Below are 21,587 nucleotides of genomic sequence, written 5' to 3' on the forward strand. Positions count from 1 at the left end.
TAACCAGGCATTGAGTTCTTTGGATGAGATTCTGTTTCTTGCCTTCTCTAGCTCAGGTGTTTGAAGCTGCAGGATATGCAGGGTGCTCTGAAAGCAGTTGGATAGAGGTCATTTGGGGAAAAACCCTTGTTTTTGAGCAACTGCATCAGTAGAATTTCTTCATCATTTCAGCTGGGGCACTGGGAGAGACTCTAGGACACACTCTCAAATGCCTTACATCCCTCAGCTAAGTGCGTTTTGTTATTTGGGACAATGCCCCTAAACTGTCCCAGTGCTGACGACTGGGCTCAGCTAAGTATCTGCACCTTCTGGGATTTTAATGAATGGGATGTTTGTGTTCAGGATGACTTGGGCTTTTAAACCTTTGCTTAACATAATGTCCTTCCTGCAGAAATTACAGAGATTTGTTGAACTGTGACTAATTTTCACTCAGTCTGAATGGCTTCCAAACTTCGGGGAAAGCCATGATATCTAAATGTGTGCTGTGGGATCATTTGTGCAGTCACTGCAGGCTTGAAATCAAGGCCAGAGTGTGTCTCCTGCCGGGATTCTTGGCTTACCAATCAGAAATGTTAATCTGCTTGATATTTTCACAAGAACGCTGTGGAGGAAAATGTTGGTGAAATGGTACGTACTGCGGGGGGAACCACTCAACTTAACCTGTCATTTTCCTCTCAGCGAAAATTAGGCTGAAATTAGAGAGCACTTTGTACTCCCTTCTTCTGCAATAGAACTATTTCCCCCCATTTGCTTCAAATGTGTTCTGATTTGCCATTCACACACTTCAGTCACCCTTGTATCAGTTTCCATCTAGTAACTCCATTTGAGAGGGAGAAGTAGTCTGACATTTTAGACAGCCCTCAACTTTGAGGCTGCCTATGGGAACCTACTGAAGTAACAGAGGCAGGATCCCACAGGTCAAATAACCTAACACACTCGGACCAATTGAAATTCTGGTTGAAATAGAAGCATTCCATCCCAAAGGAGAAATGTCCATCAGTCTGAATGATAAATGAAGCTGTCAAGCATTATGGGTCAGGAATCCACTTGCTTAGCTCCCCGTTCACACGGTAAGCATGAGATTCTCTGGCGAGCTCACTTGGTAGAATTGATCAACCATGGCTGATTTGCCAAAACAACATCTTCCTGCATTACTGTTTCTACTTTTAAAGGAATTTCACTATGTATTTAATGCCTTTGCTTCAATGCCAAAATCCAGACTGGTATTTTGGACTAATCCTTTCGCTAGAACTTCTAATCCTCGGTTTTAACTCTAAACTTTAAACAGCCACTAATTAAATGCTGTCTGGTATGGTCTAGTTTCAGCGTCATGCATGCATTACCCAGACAGCAATTCGAATTAGGAGCGAATATCAAATTGTCGTCTTTGAGATCGTCTTTCACAAAATCTTTTCTGACGTGCTTATTAGAGGCCGTTATTACATATTCACCTGGGTAATGGCAGGTTCAGAGCACTTGCTAGCATCCTCCATTATCTCTTCCACTGATGGGTTGCATCAGGACGGAAACAATCTCGGATTTTAGCGTCTCTTGGAAGCGCCCATGTGGCATTTAATTGCAGTTGCATTTAGGCCTGCCAGACTGGATTACCTTGGAATTTTAAACTGTTTCACACTTTCATCCCTGATGGACCAGCATGGCTTGGGACTGCAGTGGCCTTTCAATTTTCAGCTCAATTACTCCTGCCGCTAGCATAATAAGCCTGTGGCAGCGCCACTGTACACATCATCTACGGAGCCCCGTACCTGCAGAGTCAGGACCCCCATCGGTCCACCTGCAGCCTAGCTCTCTGCTGTCACTTTCTGGACCAAAACTCCAGCCGAGTTCGCCGCTGGTGCTGCCTGCCACAGTCAGTCACAAGCTTTTAGCTTTTTTCGAGGTGGCCATGGCTTTGCGAAGGCTGATCGGAAACAATGGGGGCTGGTCAGCAGGGGGAGAACCAACGCTCAAGCTCAGCGGTCAGCAAAAGCAGAACCCCCCCACAATACGCTCCCTGCTTGGTCTTTTGGTCTCCCCCTTCTTCACCACCCCTTCTCTCTTGGGCTCTAATAGCTGGGAAGGCTACATGACAAAGGGAACAAACAGGCATGTAATGCCGCCGTTCCTTGTGGATGACACGAGGGACCGGAATGCAGAAGGGGGGTAAGGGGGGGTGCAAGGAGCAAAGAGCTGGCAGCCAGAGTCCACTGTCAGATTAGAGCCATTAGCATGACTGTGGAATGACAGGGAGCTCCGCTGAACACAATGGCCACCATTTATCCCCTGCCACTCTGTGTGATATTAGAGCCTGAACCGCCAGCACCACAACACTGGAGACTGGATAAGGAATCCTCCCAGTGCTCACACTGCTGGTAAAGGGTGTGTGATCTACTAACACACCAGAGCACAAATCTGGATTTTATTGTGCACCTTTTGGAGGACTACACTCTGAAAAAAGGCTCCTAAATGGTTCTGGGCTTGAATATTAGGCTCAAAAAATGTATGGAACCTTTACATTATGTGGAGGCAGTTTCAACTTTAAAAAGTTTCCTCACCAATGAAGAACCGTGACTATTAGAGCTAGGCCTTCAGTTGAAGCCTGTCAAAACTCTATAATAATGCTAATTTCTGCTAGCTTCCCTATGGAATTCTGGTATGCTGGCACTAAGCTAACAGCAATTCACATGAACATTTTTTGGGCAGTTTCTAATTATGTTAAAAAAAATCTGACTGGACAATTATCCGCTGGGCATTTCATGTTTCCAACCAAACTTAACACAACTTGGATGATTATAGTTTTAAATAAAAATAATTCAAAAAATACATTTTTTTTCTTAGAAGTCAGTAGATCTTCTCTGAAGGCCTAGAAGTTTCTGTGGTTCAGTAGAATCTTCTTTTGAAGTTCTTCACGGAACCTGAAGTAATTCTTCTATGGCATACAAAGATCCTTTTTTGGCATTAGTAGCTGGGTCCCAATTCAGGGGCTGCATCCTTCGAAGGACACGGTCTACAAAGACGTGTCCTTCCAAGGCTGTGTAGACCCGCGAAGGCTGAACTGAAATGAGATGGTCTGCTCTATGGCAGATTTCCTGTTTGTGCCACAGCATTGCTGTTCCCGTCCTTACTGCTGCGTCACGAAGCACCGCTCTTTTCAAGTTCCTTTAAAGTTCTTTAAAGATGGAGTCAAAAACTTTGATGTTAGTTTTTTTATTTTTTCATTTGCTAGAGCTGGAGATGCTTCTCTCTGTCTGCTCCCTGCTCCCTAAAACAAAACAAAACGTTAGCGTGAGTTTTGCTTCAGACCAGATTGGATTTTTGTAACATTTGGATCATCAGCTATTCGACCAATGTTTGAATTTAAAGTGCAATCCTCAGCTGCCATTCACTCCTTTGCTGACACCGCCATGTTCTCGAATCCTTGCTGGCACCCAATGAACCCAGGAATATGTTGGCTGGCGAAGGATTCACCCGTTGGATCCTTCATTGCCATGGTAAAGAAGAACACATTTCTCGGCTACATATGAACGACATTCCGTCACGCTGCTGTGACACAATCGGCCTGCAAATGCAGCCTCCGAAGGATGTAGCCCCTGAATTGGGACACAGCTAGTATTTTTAAGAGTTTAAGGCATCAAAAGCAAAGTAAACCTTTTTTGGTTTTTCCTTAATGCTTTAAAATTCCCTGCTTACATCTCAGTAATCTTACATTAATCGAAAAGCTATGAGATGTCGCAACTGACATGGTCTGAGAGCTGCAATTTGATGCTTGCGATTTTGTGTGTGTGCCCTTCCTCAAGAGCTGAGTGGGAATTTATTAAACCCATCTGGTATATTTTTTTTTTTTACGACTGTACCTTGACACTAATTTGAAGGGGCCCTAAGCTCCACTGGTGGAAAATATTAGAGGTGCAATTGATGTTGGTTTTCTTTTTCATACCTTCTAATGATACACTTATTTCTGGGAAATGGAATGATATGCTATATGCTGACATGCAGGGATCAAAGTCTGGCATTTGACTCAACTCAAACAAAACCCAATAAAAAGTACTGACACTTGGTCTGGTGTCCTCGATTAATGACACCTCTGTCCAGACACAAGCACTCCACACACAGGCACTTTTGTTTCCATGTTTAAAGCTTGCATTTTAATGACCGCTTGAACTCCAAAACACCCTTACACATGGACCCTTACATACACATCTGCTTCTGTTGCTCAGGCTGACTTAATAAATCTCCAAACTGCTGATGCTGTGGCTGACTGACACTTCCCATCCTGTGGTTGCTTCAGTTCAAAGAAATCATTCAGAAGAGGTCCAACATGGAAAAAACGCACTGGTGAAATATTTTAAAGCACTTGTGCATTAATATCACCAAGTACTTTTGCTGTATGCACTGAAAGATACATTTACCAAGGACTTCAGCTTTTGTTGTTCAGTGTCATGCAGTGGTGAAGTGGAGTCTGAAAGAAACTTTGTTATAACTAGCTGACCTAATCAGAGATAGCAAACTAGCCTAGCTAGCACATGCATACTAATAATCCTCAATGTTTTTCGTTAAGTTTGACTCTAATGTTAAGTACAGTACTGTGCAAAAGTCAGAGACTACCCTTCATTTATTTAATTTCCAGTCAGAACAGCTGTGAAGTAAAGTAAGTATTTTTCAGCATCAAGGAAAAAACAGAAAACATTTAACAGGAAATTACAGAGAAGCCTCAACAACTAAATGTAACAACAGTCCTTTAGTAGTGAGTGTGTGCACACATTGGTTTTATTACAGCTTCTTTTCTTTTCGGGACAACTGCTTTCAGTTTTGCAGAAATCTGCAGGGATATTTTCAACACTTCCAAAGTTCAGTCACAGAAGCTGGTTGCATTTTCTGCTTCTCACGATCCAAGTAATCCCAAACACATTCAATAATATTGAGGTTGATTGTTCTGAAAACACCAGCGGCTTCTTTATTTGTGAATATGTCCTTTTCTCAGTGAGGGCTTCTTAACAGCTACACATCCTTTCAGACTCGTGGTGTTAAATTGTCTTCTCACAGTCGAAGGATGGACAGAAACACCCGTTTTTTTTTCAGAACTGAAGCTTGATTTCTTGATTTTTCAAGCCTAATAGCAACACTAGGATTTCAGGATTGGAAGATTTTTCTTATGCAACTGCAAACAAAGTGGAGGTTTTTCAGGATTAGCATCAGAATCACTTCCTTCTATGTGTGACAAGTTTGTTACACATACAAAGAATTTGTCTTGGTGGGTGCACACATGTATGACATGTAACATACTGAACAGCCCAGACAAGCACACAGACAATTAACAGGTATTTAACTAAGGCAAAGTTACAATAAAAATACTGTAAATAGAATAAAGAATAAAGGATCGTAAAGAGCCGTGAAGAGGAGCTAATAAGAACTGTGAATATCTTTACATATGCAGATATGATGATCTATACATATGCAGGTCTGAGTAGACATTTTCTATCATCGGTTGTGCTTCAGACCCCACAAACGGATGAATCTGACTTTTGCGAGTGCATTGAATGAGTATTCAAAGAGTACTCAGTCAAAACTTGGTGAAGGACGTGTCTCTTGAGGATGTGAGTTAATTATTTACTATTATCATCACATCTTTATCAGTATAATGTTGATTTTGCATTTGAGACCTAAACATCAAGTCAGATATTCTTTTTTAGTGTGCTTGTGTGATATTAAAAGGTAAAGACATATTCAACTCCCGCTAAATCTGTCCCAGTACCTCTGACTGTTAAATGATTACTTCAGACTTTACTGGGAGACTCACAGCAGTGCACGCTCACAATAATTTATGTGTTCGTTTTATCCATACTACTTCTTTAGGTTTAACAAAAAAATGACATAGTGTTGTTTTAAATACTGTTTATCTGATGGTGACAGGTTGCTAAGAGTTGCATTTTCTCTTCTAATATTTTTTTTTAAACTCAAGCTTTTGACACTTGTTCATTTAATTTCTCCCAAAAATGAATAACTTGTACTTAAAGTCTTACTGGAAATTAAATAAATGAAAGATGGTCTCTGACTTTTGCATAGCACTGTACTTTTATTTAACCTTCCATTACTGTTAATTATGTGGCAGTTTAAGGCCAGTTAAAATGGTGAGGTTAACTTTCTTTCTGTTTCTGCAAAGAGGAAAAGAGCATTTTTACATCAAATTATGAGTGAATGAGTGTTTTAGTTCAGTTCCTGTTCTGTGTTAATTTGTCATTTCTTCCTTCATCAAAATTTCACATACAATCATAGTCATGGGCTAATTCTTAAATCTTTAATATAGCAATCTTTATTTTTACATTAATAGTTCATATGCAAATCCTAGATCTTTTCAAGTCAGGATACAACATGCGTATTGCATACACTACACGTCCAATTCAGCTGCGGATTTCCTGTTATTTCACCAGCTTATGGGTTTTTCCTTTCAGGTTGTCTCTTGCCCACTCCTCCTCCTCCTGCTTCAACTTCCAGCGACTATTCTGAGACAATTTTCATGCCATTAAGAATTAAGAGCATCGTTATCAATGGTGGAGAGAGGAGCAAAGCTCTCAGAGAAAAAAGCTTATCTCGAGAAAGCAGGGCAGTGACTCTGGGACTAGGACCACCCAGAGTCAATCGGGCCAGGAAGCTCCTGAGGCCACCTTATCCTCTGCCTAGGCCATCCCGCTTCTCTTTCATCCATCAGCCCCTCCCTCTCTTCTTCTTTTGTTTTTTTCACTGCTTGCCCCAAGACCATCGATCTCTTTCCTGCATTTCTGTCAAATTAGTCCCTCGTGATGTCCTTGCTTCAGAGGGGATTTTTCCCCACCCACTCCCTCCCCATCAGATATTTGTCAGCCGATGTTGTTTGGTCCTTTAGCATCAAGCATGAATAGGTCGAAAATGTGCACAATGGAGAATGAATGAAACACAGAGGGAAATGAAGGCCAGGCCGCTTTACTGGCCAGCAGTGCTCCAGACAGTGAGTGGCTGAAGTTGACTTGATTGAAGGAGCTGCCTGGATGATTTTTGCCATGAGCTTTGACATAGCGCATTAGGCCTGTCACATGGCCTCAAAGATGCCATTCAGAATTTTTTTTGTTCTGCAAAGCTGTGGGAATAAATATGAGCCTAGACTCTATTAAGAATGAACTCAGTGACGATGCTTCATGCATCAGCAGCGCGCACCAGATTACTAGGTTTGTAACACGCATTCTGTCCATTCAAATTTAATAGGCTTATGAGTGATTATATTTTGGTGATATCTGAACTCCACTTCACTAATTCTCCAGAAAACTGTGTCCTTCTGTTGAATCTGAAGACTGTTGGTATGTGGATAAATATAGCACCTGCAGACTAATGACTAATAAGGAAATTTCCTCACTGTTTACTCTTAAACAACTCATAGAATTCGACTTAAAAGGTAGAGCCTGCCGAACATATGGTAATACGTGAATACTGTAATTATGAACGTCTCCCTTTTGCTCTGTAATTATGGCTCATAAAATTGACTGCGTTTATAATTATCTGATAAAGTATACAGTTTGAAAGAGGCTTGCTGGGTATTTGGTTACGTTAAATAAATCCAGAGACTTTTGAAGAGCTCCCAAAACAAGACAGGAACCACTTTGCTGGGTCATGGAACCAGAACCTATCCAGGGAAATTCCCTGCAGAGCACTAGGAACTCTTTGCATCCTCAAACCGTCTGAAACATCCCTTTGTTTCTATGCTAATGGTGATGGGGAGATGGTGAAGGGACAGTACAGGAGAGGTCAGCAGGAACAAAACTGCTATTTTTCTACAGCTTGCTAATGGCTTTGACATAAGATTACAGCCTGGAGATTAAAAATCTGTAGGTTTTATTTGTGCAGTCCGTCCCTGTGCAGATGGGCTTTGCCAGAGCTGCTGCATCATAGTAGCGCTTAGCTAGCTTTACATTGCTCCTCGGAGGTTTGAGGGTTTTTTCTTGCTCTGGAACATGATTCCGGCCTCGTAGCTTTGGTCATGACAGATTGAAAGGCCCGACGAGCAGTGATGTGGACAAAGGCCTTATACAGGTCTGAGGGCTTGCTGTGAATCTGCTGATTGGTCTGGGGAAGCTGGTCTTTTTTCAGTCTCAGCAGTGTCAATCAAACACTAGCTGCCACAATGTCAAGTCCTAAGCTTTTAACAAGAGGGCTTAACGATGGGTGTCTGGATGTGGATGCAGAAGGAAGTGCTATAGATTCACTTTTTTCTCATTTCATGCAATTACACTGTGGCATCTCTATTACTAGGAAAGAGGCTTTACTATAACACTTGGTATTTGAACTATTTGAAGCTGTAATAGCTTTTACTTTCTACGTTCAGAAAATAGGCTGAGGCTCTGACACAGCTTCCAATGATTTATGGACGAAGCTGTTGAAAGCTGGTTTGTATAACCAGACCACCCCACCCAAAGGCAGATTGAGTGAAAACAATAGCCCCTCATACTATTTCAAAGCTATTTATACCAGGCTGATCGTGTTTTTGCTTGGGCATTTGCTGTTAAATGGATTGTTAACACCACACAGTATATTGCCTGGTGATTTATCGCACCTGTAGTGCGGTGGATTTTCGCCCACAGGGCACTCTGGCATTGTTTTCAGTGGGACTTGCTGACTCCTTTTTCTTTTCTCCTGCTTTTGTCTTTTCGCTCTGTCTGTCTGTCCTTTACGTAAAGACAAATGGCAAAGAGGGGGAAATGTTTTAGCAGCAAAAATGCTTTCGTAACATCACCCCTTTGGCTGGGGTCCAAGAACCAAACCTGTCCTCTTCTAATCAGCTCACAATACATATATAAAGACATAACTGAAATTTGGGAGGAGGACCATGCCTGAAGCTCCTCCTCCTAATAAAACGTCCTACAAATGTCTGTCTCTAGCTTCTCAGTCGTATTTCCCAGTTATATCTTTATTCATCAAAAGGGGGTCTTAGCTGAAAGCAGAAGCTGTCTAGAACTCTCCTATTTCCCTCCTTTTTTTATTTTTTTTATTTACTTTTTTCTTACTCTCTACTTTCACTACCTTAAATAATTTTTCAGTCTGGCATGCTGGAGTCACCCAATCAGCACTGAGGTCCACAAGGCCCATGCTCCTGAGGCAATAGGCACGTAAGCAGCAAATCCAAGAGAAATCAGTTAAGTGCAGCCAAAAGAATATTTATTTGCCCAAAACTATTTTCATGGTTTATGTAATGTATTCTATGTAAAGATCTAGAGTTTGAGGATTAGCCTTTTGAAATCCCAGGCTTATTACATGCTAAGGTTTATTATTTAGTAACTACAGGGACTTGCAATGCAAACTGGCTGAGCTATTCTTAGGTTAAGAATGTGTGTAATAAAGCTTTGAGCCCACTGGTGGGCCCTAAAGCTAACATCTCACCACCGCACAGTGTGCATTATGGAAAGTTTTTCCAGACTAAAACATTTGAAAAAAGCATTCAAAGTATTATTTATTAAAGCTAGACTATGTAAATTGTGGGGATTTGGAGACCTCTCTGGTGGAAATGTGTAATGGCATGCAACGTACAGAAGAACAATGTGTAGCATGGATTGTACTTCAGACCCCTTCCCTGAGGGGATGAATCTGATGTTTGTGAGCGCACTGAAAGAGTATTCAAAGAGAACTAAGCCAAAACTCTGTGAAGGCGTGTCTTCCAAGGATGTAAATTAATTTTCTACTATTGTCATCATATCCTCATCAGTATAATGTTAATTATACAAAGAGATTCACTTGAAAGAGGCCCCATGACTGCTTTTAATGTCACTACAATTGTGGTGCTGCCCTGTCAGGTTTAATTTTACATTTTGGGTGACAGAATTTTGTGCTCATGTCAGTTTTGGGCACATGATGAAGTGGTTCAAGTCAGGTTGAGTTTGAACAAAATTTTACTGGGCTCAGCTTGGGTTTGTGCTCAAAACATGATGATGAGTGCCAGGTCAGGCTTGGGCAGAAAACTTTCCAGAAAATTTCAGACTCAACACTACCTAATAAACTAGGAACCCCACACAAGCAGAAGTGTGGAGTGAACCATGGCTGGATAATCAAAGACTGGAGGTTCTCTCTCTAAATCCCTTGACTCAGTACCCACTCAGTGGGGATTGATGATTTATTGGCACTTGTGAGGGAACATTTCATTTAGCTTGGTGTGTAGCTGCACTCTCCTATAGGCCAGGACCGTACGCACTCTGGGTAGGTACCTCAGCCCAGGATTTATGAGGCTCTCTTTATATTGGACTTTCGATTAGAATCTGAGGCATGAGATGAATTCACATGCATGCGTCAACGGAGCCAGATCATTCCCCGAAGAGAGATGCCGGCCAGGCACTTTCACCATAGACATGTGCTGTCAGTAATTTATGATGATGGTTTTTCCCATTTGAATTCACTGGTCCTCTTTTCTCCCGCTGTGAATCTTTACATAGATATACCCAGGAGGGAGCCGTTTACGTTTAAACATATTGACTGAATGCATTCAGTGTAAATGTTGTGGGAAATTGGCGTGTAAAACTAGTGGAGAGCTTATGTCCGTAAATCAAATAAGCCAAAACATATCATTAGGTTGATAATGTGCTTGTAAAACCACTGTGAAGACATCTGTAAACCATAGATTTTAGCATACTGTTCTCTTTATGTTAGTGTTATCCAGTATACATTAACTGTCCTGGTATGCATTGTCCTATGTTGGTGTTCCACAGGCATTTTGTTGTAAGATCTTGAATTTGTACATTCATCTTAAGTTGTTATTCACTGTGATGTAGTACTTTACCTATCAAAAGCTTGCTTTCTTTTAAAAGTTGAATTTACACTGTTACTCCTTGCTTTTTCAAGTATGTCATTGTAAACTGTTACAGGAAACATGTTTGTTTGTACTAAAACATATTAATACTGGGCTGTGCACATATGGAGGTAGACCAATAAGCTGTCAAAAGAACCTCTCAACAAGTGAATTTAAATTACATAGACTCCATATCAAGCTGTTTGTGTCAGTGCATGGTGAGGGTTACAACTGCAGTTAATAGTCAGGTGCTGCTCCTGCGGTTGACCACAGGGGCTTGCTGTTGGGTTAAGTCGACTTCTCAGTGTGCCCCCCACGTCTCCACCACAGGTACTGGCCTTCTATAACATTTGACCCCCCTCTCCCCGCCAGCCTGCAGCCTCTGCTTCCAATTGCCGGGTGCATAGCCAGCATTCCAAACCTGTCAGAAGGGAGGGGGTTCACTGCTGGCTCTGACATATCCACGGTCAGCGATGATAGGGGGAGTCGCCTGGGATCCACTCGCACGCCTTTCATGTGGGCCGGCAGCTTGACATTTGTCAGCTGACCCCTGAAACTGTGTCTTTCAATGAGCTGACTCTTTAATGACCTCAGATTAGGGAGTGGACAAGTGGCAATGCAGGGGGCCAAGCACTTTGTTCCACCTTCAAATTTCAAGAGTTTGCTGCTGTGTTTAGGTGTTCGAGTGGAATCTATAATACATAAAGTGTAGACGAGCTTATCTGATGTGCCAGAGGGCATGGACCTGGGCTGAATCTGAAATGATGTTGTCAGCACTTTGAGAGACAGCTGGAGTTTGAAGGTAAAGTGGGGTTATGGAGTATTCCGCCGGGGTCACAGACAAACGGTTTCACATGTTTAATTTAAATTGAGTCAATGTTCGCGAAAAGGCTGCAAAGAACTTTCTCATAGGTATGATTACTTTCCCTGACAGCTAAATCGGCGCTCTCTGTTGACTCATGCAATTATCATCTTTTATTACAAATAGTACTTAACTCTTTTTGGGCTTTCTCTGGTGGATTCCAACCAGAGGGTATCCTTTACCTCCTCTGCATATGACGTGACACCATTTTTGGAGTCTTATGAAAGCACAAACGAGAGTTGCTCTGATTTTCCTTTGGTCACCGGGGATGGGAAAGCTCTCGAGAAGCCCTACCCTGATTTCTTCATCCACATTCCTGCATTGAAAAGAGCACAAAGGCGAGGCCTGAGAAATGCCAGACAAAAGTCTGGGTAGACATGCACAGAGTTAACCTTCTCATTCAAATTGGCCAATCCATCCACATTCACATCTGAACAATAGCAGCTGAATTTTTCTTTTTGTATTTCACTATGGTGATTAGGGAATTTTCCTTTTTGAACTATTCCCGCAGGTCATTTTTGCCTGAGAACACTTCATGCATTTGATGGTGTGATCAGGGATTGATTAAGATACGTACATTGTTTACAATTCTTGCTACAAAGCAAAAAGCTAAATGCATGTATTCTTTTATAACACAAACTTGTTGGCATTTTAACTTTCTCAGCAGTTTCCAACATAATAAAATTAGCATATATAACAATTTTGTCTAGTTAGTTTAGCTAATGTTGCTGCTGTAGCAGAAGAACCTTAGATAAAATCGCCACAACCTCAAAAAGGAAGAATGCTAATATATTTCTTTGTTGTCACTTCAAGAACGTTCTGCCCTCCAAAAAAGAGGGTGAAAAAAGAAACATAAAGGGAACAATAGTGGCGTTGCTAGGCTGCAAACGCTCCCAGAAAAGCAATCTTGTTTTGTTTTGCGGCTTTCGCCTCTTTAGAGAATGTGTCTTTGAGATGCTCCTCTGTGTGGACGTCTGTCTGCTTTCTTTTGAGGTGGAGCGGGGTGTGTGAGTGTTGTAGGGGGCGGGGGGGGTTGGGGTGTTCCGGTGTGTGTAGCGGCTGGGGACTTGGGGTCCGTGAGCTGTCAGTGTGCCTGTTTGCCCCCAGGGTGAGGAAGGCCCCCTGTGGTTTGGACTCTATAGCGGAATGCGTCTCCTGAGGAGAAACTCCAAAGCCACAGAGTGACAAGCTCACGGCAGGAATGCTGGGGTCAGACTCATCTCAGAAAGACTCCCTTCCCGTTCTGCCATCTTCCACACTCCTTCACCCTCCCTTTCTCCCACCAAATGGTTTGTTTCTCCATCATTCCCTTCTTGAACATATGCACAAGGGGTTGCACACCAGGGATGCTCACACTGCGACACCAAACTACTACTAACTGACTGTTACTGTGTGAAAATATTGCAATATAGTTGCAGTCCCTTGCTGCATGGACTGAGATTATGTCATTCTGGGTTTCGGTTCAGATATTCCCGGTTGGCTCATCAAAAGCCTGTAATTCATTTGATGATCGATTTCGCCAATAGTGCCTATTGAACTGAGCCGTTGGGGTCATCTGGAAGGCATAACAAAAGCACAGAGATTCACAGAATTGTTTGTGTTTTGCTTTGGGTTCTGCATTAGGGTTACTTTTCATTTTTTGCTGTGTTGCACTTCTAAAATTGTGGTCGCACTTTATTTGGTTGGTCCCGTATAGATGGTCTACAGATACTTAAATCATTAACAAACTTTCTGGTGATACCCAGTTGATCATCGACAACATAACGGTTAGGGTTAGGGTTAGGTTTAGGAGTAGGTGTAGATTTTGCCTTGAGGTGAGAGTTAGTGTTAGGGTTAGGGATAGATTGAATAAACTCTTTCACACTGAACTTGAAGTTCAGTTGAATTTAATAGATCTTTAGTTGAATGTTACTTAAAGACAGACTGAGCATTTACAAAGCATCTATAGTGGACCATCCAAATAAAGTGTTACCAAAATTGTTTATTGTTATTATGGCAGATGCATGGGGGTCAAAGAGTATATCATTCTACTGACATCAGTGCATCATGCTATATACAAGTAAATTAGTCTATTTAAAGTCTAGTAAGTTAAGTCTGGTTAAAATCAATATATCAGTACATATTGCATATTAGTATCTTTTAAAGGATATATTAGACTATTTACATCAGTAAATCATACTGCATATTAGTCTATTTACATCAATACATCATACTGTATATTAGTATTGTATTCAATTTCTATCAGAATGTCACACTATATATTAGTATATTAGTCTATTTACATCAATACATCACATTGTGCATTAGTATATTAGTCTGTTTGCACAGTACAGCATACTGTATATAAGTATTTTATTCTATTCACATCAGAATGTCATACTGCATATTAGTATATTATTCTATTTATTTTCATATAATAATCTATTTATATCAGTGCATTTTACTGTATATTAGTATATTAGTTTACTTACATCAGGACATAATGCTGTGTAATAGTATATTTACATATGTACATTATATTGTGCATTACTATATAAGTCTGTTTGCATCAGTACATCGTGATGTATATTTATATGAATAGTATGCAACAGTACATCATACTTTAAATTAGTATATTGGTCTGTTTACACCAGTATATCATACTGTATAATGTTCTATATGTAGTATAATACATACATTATCTATAGTATATTTTAGTACACTGATCAATTTACATGAATGTCATAATGTATATTAATAAATGTCTAATTACAGCATTATATCACACTGTATATTAGCTTATAAGTCTATTAGCATCAGTACATCACACTGTATGTTGGTATCTTAGTCTGTTTACATCAGTAGGTCATACTGTCCATTGGTATTTTAATCTGTTTAAACAATTGCATCATACTGAATATTAGTATTTCATTCTTTTTACATTAGAATTTCATATTGAATATTAGTATATTTGCCTGTTTACATCAGAACATCATGCTGTATATTACTGTAGGTGCAGCACACATCAGTACATCATACTTTTTATTAGTATTTTAGCCTGTTTACACCAGTACATACTGTATATACATATTTACATCTGTACGCCATACATCATGTTAGTATATTCGTCATCATACTTTTTATTAATATATGTTTGTCTTTTGCTGTATTTACATCAGTAAATATATTAACGTATTTAACCTCAAACAATTTCCATCCATCCATCCATCCATCATCTAAACCGCTTATCCTTCTGGATACACCCTGGACAGGTCGCCAGTCCATCGCAGGGCAGAAAGACAGACATACATACACATTCACACACACACACCCACCTAGGGGCAATTGTAGCACGTCCAATTGGCCTGACTGCATGTTTTTGGACTGTGGGAGGAAACCCACGCAGACACAGGGAGAACATGCAAAATCCACACAGAAATGACCCCGGTCACCCATCGAACCCAGGCCCTTCTTGCTGTGAGGCGACAGCGCTACCCACTGCGCCACCGTGCCGCCCCGATTTCCATCCAATTGGTCTTTTTTTTCACTGAATAACAAACATCGACAAACCCAAAATCAGTTGAAGGCCCTTTTTATGAAAAGCTGACATGGTTCTAGGCTATCATCGTTATGAATGATTTATCTGACATTGACAAATGGCACCAAATAATGTGTTGTAATAAACAATTGGCTCACACGAATATCTTCCAAATATCCTTCAGGATTATCCAAATACGAACCTGCCCTATTTGGTCAGGCGGACGTGATAAGCACACATTCACATCAAACATTTGGAAGCGCTGTGGCAAAGCCCGGCTTCACTTCCTCTCCTTTTGGCCTCGCATTTAAAGGCAGCCGTTCTGTTATCAAACGGCGGGGCAGGGCCATGGAGGCTGGCCGCTCAGTGCTGTGTTTAGTGTAATCAAAGCTCAAAGGGGGAGCTGAGAGGTGAGCTTTAAAAGCGGCTTTGTTTCTTACGGCCGCTGCTTTGGTGGGGGCCCTGCGGGGGGGGCAGTGTTAAAGGGAAGGAGAAGGGAAGAACCTGCCAGCCGTCCCGGCTTAAGCCACCCTCTTGCATTTCAGCCCCGTGTCTGGGGTGGAAAGAAAACTGAGGGCTAATATTATGCATCACCAGGGCAACTGGTCCGAGTCATCACTTTCAATTTTGGCGGTTGGAGGGCACGGTCCAGTGGTGGCGCAAGAAAAGGCCCTAATCTGGAAGGAGGAATGGGGCGGTTATTACATCCCCCCTTTACCCTCCTCTCCTCCGTTCCTCTACTCTTTCCACTCTTCTTCTACATCATCTTTCTCCGACTGTGGTTGGGGGAAGGGGACAAGCGGGTTTACGTGCAAGCCAATGGGAGGGGGCTTGATATTCAGTTATTGATATTATGGCTCAGTAACGGCTGTGTAAATAAAAGGTCAATGTATGCAATAAATGGACTAAAACATGTTATATGTCATATAGTGTAAGAAACCACAGAAGCAAGTTTATTTGAAATAAGAGTGCAATTCAAAGCAAAGCAAAACATCTGATGCCAGACATGTCTTGATTGATCAACTACAACTTGGGTAACTCTGCTTTCAACCCTAATTGCTCACCAGCAGCTCAACGCGGAGTTCAATATTTCACACAGAGAGTCAACAGTGTCCTAGTTAATGTGATAACAGGTTTACAGGGAAAATATTTGATTCCATTTTTAGTAAAATGTCTTAGTCTATTTCTATTCTGTCAGTGAAATGGCTGCTAAAGTGCCTTCAGCCAGAGGCTACAAGGCCTCTGGGACTGATGTTTAGGATCATAGGTGGTTATTTGATGGCATGCAGTGGGGTTGACAAAGTGCTTATTTTCTTTTCTCTCTTTCTGTTTACTCCACTCTCTCTCCCTCCCTATCTCTCTTTGGTAGTTCCTCCGAGGGAACCGCAGGTGACGTGCCGATCAAACACCTACCCCAAGGGCTTCTACTGCAGTTGGCATCTTCAGCATCCCACGTACATCCCCACGGAGTTCGAAGTCAACGTCCAGTAAGATGTTTCGTCATTTGTCTATGTACATCTGTCTCCTAATCTCCCCCATCTTTCTCTCACTCTCCATTTCTCTCTATTTGTCTTTATCTTTTGCTCTTGTCTCTCTGCTATCTGTTTCCATCTCTTTCTTTCGTTCTCCCTCTCTTTTTCCTCTCTCACCTTTCTTTTTCTTTCTTTCTTTCTTTCTTTCTTTCTTTCTTTCTTTTTAGTACTTCTCTCTCCTCATGCTTGCTCTTTTCCTCCTTTCTTTCTCTTTTCTTACATCTCTCTTCCTTTCTCTCTTTCTCTCCCTTTCTCTCTCTGCATAGAGTCCCTATCTCTCCACCTTCAACTTCCCTTTTCTTTCCTTATTTCTCTCTCTCTCTACTGTCTCTATTTCCTGTTGCCTATCTTATTGCCCTCTCCATCTCCATCTTCCTATTTTACTCTCCCTCCATCTCTCTCTCTCCTGTAAGGAAAGCTTGCTTGAATCAATGATCTATGCAGTCAGGCTTTCTCTGGCCAAAGCTGATTAGGTCTGTCTAGCTGTGCAGTAAGTGTGGGCAGTGAGAATGGACTCTCAACCGAAAGTCCCCAAAGAATTCTCAAAGACAAGGACAAGAGCACTTTCTTTCTCTTTTACTTACTCTTTCTAGCTCACTTTCTTTCTGTGCCCATGTAGCTCAGAGAAAGTGCTAGGTGCACAACAGAAATAACTTGTGCTTAATTACTCAAATTTGGTGCATCACACAGGGCTCACACAGGGCTTTACAGAGACGGCCTAGATGTCACGGAATCACGTCGTGCCCGGAGCTCTTTTCGGATCATTTTTTAAAAGCTGAACCAGATCACAAATGTCAGTAGGCAATTTCGCAGCAGACGGCTCCTCATTAATTTTCTACGGCCAATATGTCACATTTGAATAATCATTTCCCTACTTATGCTCCCTTACAGATTTCCTGGTGTGACTTTAAACTCACGGTGTAAAAATGGTTAATTAGATAAAAATGGCCTTTATTAACCTTTAATATTAACAAATAAGTAAGTAATTACTAAGGTATTATGGTGTGGGACATAGTTTTGCTCATTAAGGATCTTTAAAAGATTATACTGTATATGTGATGAAGCTCAGTTCCCCTTACGCTGAGATAAACGATGGTATGAAACTGAACGTTTGCACCGTCAGAACTTCTGACGCCCGGATCATCCTTCACTCTTGGGAACTGAACATTTTGCCAGTCATCTTGCTGTAGGGCTAGGAACTGATATCAGAAGAAGTGTAAAGATACTCTGGGCGCCCAGACGTGTGGCCAGATGGCACCCTGGGGGCGAGCTCCTGGCACTCTCCAGCTCAGCAAATCTATTCCTGTCTCCAGCGCTGCAGCAAAACATCCCATTGGTGCAAAATGAGCTGAGATTTAATTGAACACCCCACAGTGTGGAAAAATGTTAAGGGATCGCCCGCAAAATGATTTGAAAATAGTTTATTATAGAATGTTTAACAAAAACTGACCAAACAGCATCTCAGCCACTGCAGAATCAACACTTCTATTAGAGTTTTATATCAGATAGTATGGTGAGTGTGTATGTTGTACATTTTAATAGAGGTGTTAAAAATTGAAAGCTTTTGTTGTTGCCATACTTTACAATCATCTAACTTTAGAAATTGATATCTTTACCCACTTAAACTCTAGGCTTGTTATACAGTTGTTAAGCTTTAAACTTATTGTCTAGTAATTACTATGAATGACTCATGAGCTACTATGAAGCTAAAACTCTAAATGCAGGCTATAAATGATTAATAGATCCACATTATATTTGATCTTTATTTTATGTGGTCAATATGACCAAATCACCTTTGATCTCTATTTTAAGCAGTCAAAAATTTGCAAACTTAAATTTTTTAATGAAAGTTAATGTAAGTTAATAGTTATCTAAGTATTTTAAGTGATTTTGGAGCATTTCTATTGATCCATTTGGCATGAAATTTTGATCCAATGTACAGGTCAGTTGGTGTTTTCAAAGAATGTAAAAAAAAGTGAAAAACAACAAATAATGGAGATAAAATGTTTTGTCTCAACAGTGATGATGATCAAATCACCCTTGATATTTTTTAAAACTGGTTAATATGACCAGGTCATACAGGTCCTTTGAATTTATTTTAAACTGTTAATATAACCAACTTACCATTGACCTCTATTTTCTATGGTTAAGATGACCAAATCACCTTTGCTCTTCCTTTTCATCTGTTCTCTGTCCAGACACAACCAGAGGTCTCTAGAAGTGAAGAGGGATGAAGTCCATAAGAACCGGTGCCATGTGAAGTTTCCAGAACTGTTCTCAAGTGTTCCTTACAGGGTCAATGTCACAGCAGTCAATGCACTGGGAAAAGCGTCCACAGCCACCAGTTTCGAGGAGTCATCCATGGGTACTAACGTTATTCATGTTTTCTCTGGAGAGTTTCTGTCTCTCCATGTCATTTTCCTTTGTTAGGTTGTTAATTCCCAGCCATGTTCCTGTAGTGTTCACTGTCCTGCACATTTTAGTGTTTTCCTGCTGTAACACACCCACTTCAACTCAAGGAAAGGCTTTGTAAAGAGATGATTAGTTGGATTAGGTGTACTTTATCCAGTGGTGGACACAGCACAAAACTCTTGTACTTGAGTGAATGTAGAGATACTCTTGGTATAGTAGGAATCAGGTAAACTTAGAAGACTTTTACTCATTAATTTATATAAAGTACAAAATTAGCCATTTTTAAAAGTACTGTTTTAAAAGTATGTAATGTAGATCAACTTTCAATGCATTTGGCTCTATTGTCAAGAGATTGATCCCTGGCAAAGCAAAAGCCATCCATGACCAGGGACTGCATGATTGGCTTCACTTTCTCTAGGTGGGTAGGATTTGTCCTGTTCCTCTCCCCATCACTTAGCGCAATGCTAGCCAGCATGGGCATCTGTTAGCTGATGTAACAAAATTGGCAGTTAGCATTCTTCTCTGAGCACGTTGAACTTGTTAAGCATGTTGCAAAAGTATCAGAAAGTATCAAAAGTTAAAATACTGTGATTTACCCTTGCTAGAAAAAAAACAGAGACCAGGTCATGGTAGGTGACCAGCAAACCAGCGTCCAAAGCACAACATATGCTGGTTTTGCTGGGCAACTACTATGACCATACTGGGTGGCCAGCTAAACCAGCACCAGACCAGCATAAACCAATGACGAAATACTGTTTCTTATGCTTTGCTGAAGGCAATCCACGGCCCATTCCCAGCAACAACATAGACACAACACAATGTAGGAAAAATAACAATGGAAAACGAGCAGACACCACAACGGCGTGTGTTATTAAAAAGGAAAACAGTTTTCTTCCACTTCAAAGTCATGTCTAGGGGAGAGTGAGGTATAAACTAACACATGGTAAAACATAACATGAATATTTGATGTAGTTAAACAGGTTCAAATAGAATGTGCTTTTAGTAATGTTCTCATATCCTCATATTCTTCATCATATGTGTATATAAGATGCAGAATTCCCACCGATATTATTTTAATCTTTCTCTCAGTGGAATTTAGCACCTTTTCAAACATATAAATAACTCCCAGTAAGAGCAAGCCGGGCTAAAATATAGCCTCCACATGACAGGGTTAGTTTAAAGGCAGTATTACAACTAAGCCTCATCATATAAGCAATGACAGAACCCTAAGTCCATCATTTTACCCCAAAATAGTCAATTTTCTGACTGTTTGTTTTATATACACATTCATCAAAGAGGAGCTATAGATGTCATTGTGCTGATATTTGCTCTTCTGCTTTGTAGGTTTTTTGGGATTGTGAACTACCCAGGTTATTACAGTATTCCTATAAATGTGAGCCCTATACACAAATTTCAGTTGCTTTCCTTTTTATCATATGTATTTATTTCAGACCTACAGTCCCACAGTTCACACAGTTCAAATTCACCCACTTCGCAAGGGCACCCCTAAAATAGAAAGCCCTTAAGCCTGCATTCACATATACAACACAAAGGAAAGGATTTGCGAAGTACCAAAATAGCTAAAAGTATATTTTATTGACTGTAAAACTGTTTTGATGTATGAAGTGATGTGTGCGTTTGACCAAATGAACGCAGTCTTTCTGTAAACATCAACACAAACAGTTCATGTTTAAACACAACCCGCCCAGGCCGGGCAGCTGGCGAGAGAGTGCCGCTATCTACAGCAGGCCATGAGAATTACTCAAATCATGTTTGGCATCTCGGGCTGCATTTCATGCTCAGCCTGAGAATAGCCCTGTAATCATTTACTGGAGGGGAGTGAGAGAATGGAAGTGGCCGAAACATCTGGCTCATATTGTCAGTTGCACAGACATCTGTGAATGGCCGAATTTTTCTCCTTGTCGAGCTGAGAGACACCACCCAGACCCTTTGCAGTGAGAAGGAAGTGAATGTGTGCTCTTTGTGAGGCGAAGAAGAAGAAAAAAATCCAATAAGGGAGAAAAATAACGAGGCTCCCGGCAACTAAATGAAGTGTTTACATGCATGGCTACATGCATGCTTGATAGTAATAAAAATGCTAATGCCATCTGGATTACTGGATTAACTGTAGAAATATTTGCCTCCTAGTGATAGGGATGATTTATGGGGGAAAGGAGGCTCCCTTTTTAAATGGGCCACGGCTTTGGGAGTCAAATTTGATTTGATTCCAAAAGTGAGTTATGATTAGTGTACGTTTCAGAGACAATTAGGTAACATATTGATGAAACCGTGTGCGGTCCTCATGCACTGAAATGGTCTGGCAATAGAAAGTGAGTGCAATGGAATAAAATATTCCTACAGTAGCTACTGCCACATACAACAGGTTACTGCTGCTGTAGCATAATCTCTGGTAATATGATAATAGAGGAAAAAAATTTTACATTTAATGTTTGTAAACCGGAGTGG

General features: G+C 40.9%; 1 protein-coding gene across 2 annotated transcripts in view; it reads left to right on the plus strand.

Moving 5' to 3' along the window:
- Positions 1-21,587, plus strand: part of cntfr (ciliary neurotrophic factor receptor) — a 227,207-nt gene that overhangs the window by 159,091 nt on the left and 46,529 nt on the right. For both annotated transcript variants that reach the window (XM_036595220.1, XM_036595221.1), the window contains exons 4-5: positions 16,547-16,664; positions 18,908-19,074. In XM_036595220.1, coding sequence (XP_036451113.1) covers positions 16,547-16,664; positions 18,908-19,074 — 285 coding nt within the window. The remainder of the gene's footprint in view (positions 1-16,546; positions 16,665-18,907; positions 19,075-21,587) is intronic.

This window comes from Colossoma macropomum, unplaced genomic scaffold, assembly GCF_904425465.1.
Source record: "Colossoma macropomum unplaced genomic scaffold, Colossoma_macropomum, whole genome shotgun sequence".
NCBI classification, from domain to species: Eukaryota; Metazoa; Chordata; class Actinopteri; order Characiformes; family Serrasalmidae; genus Colossoma; species Colossoma macropomum.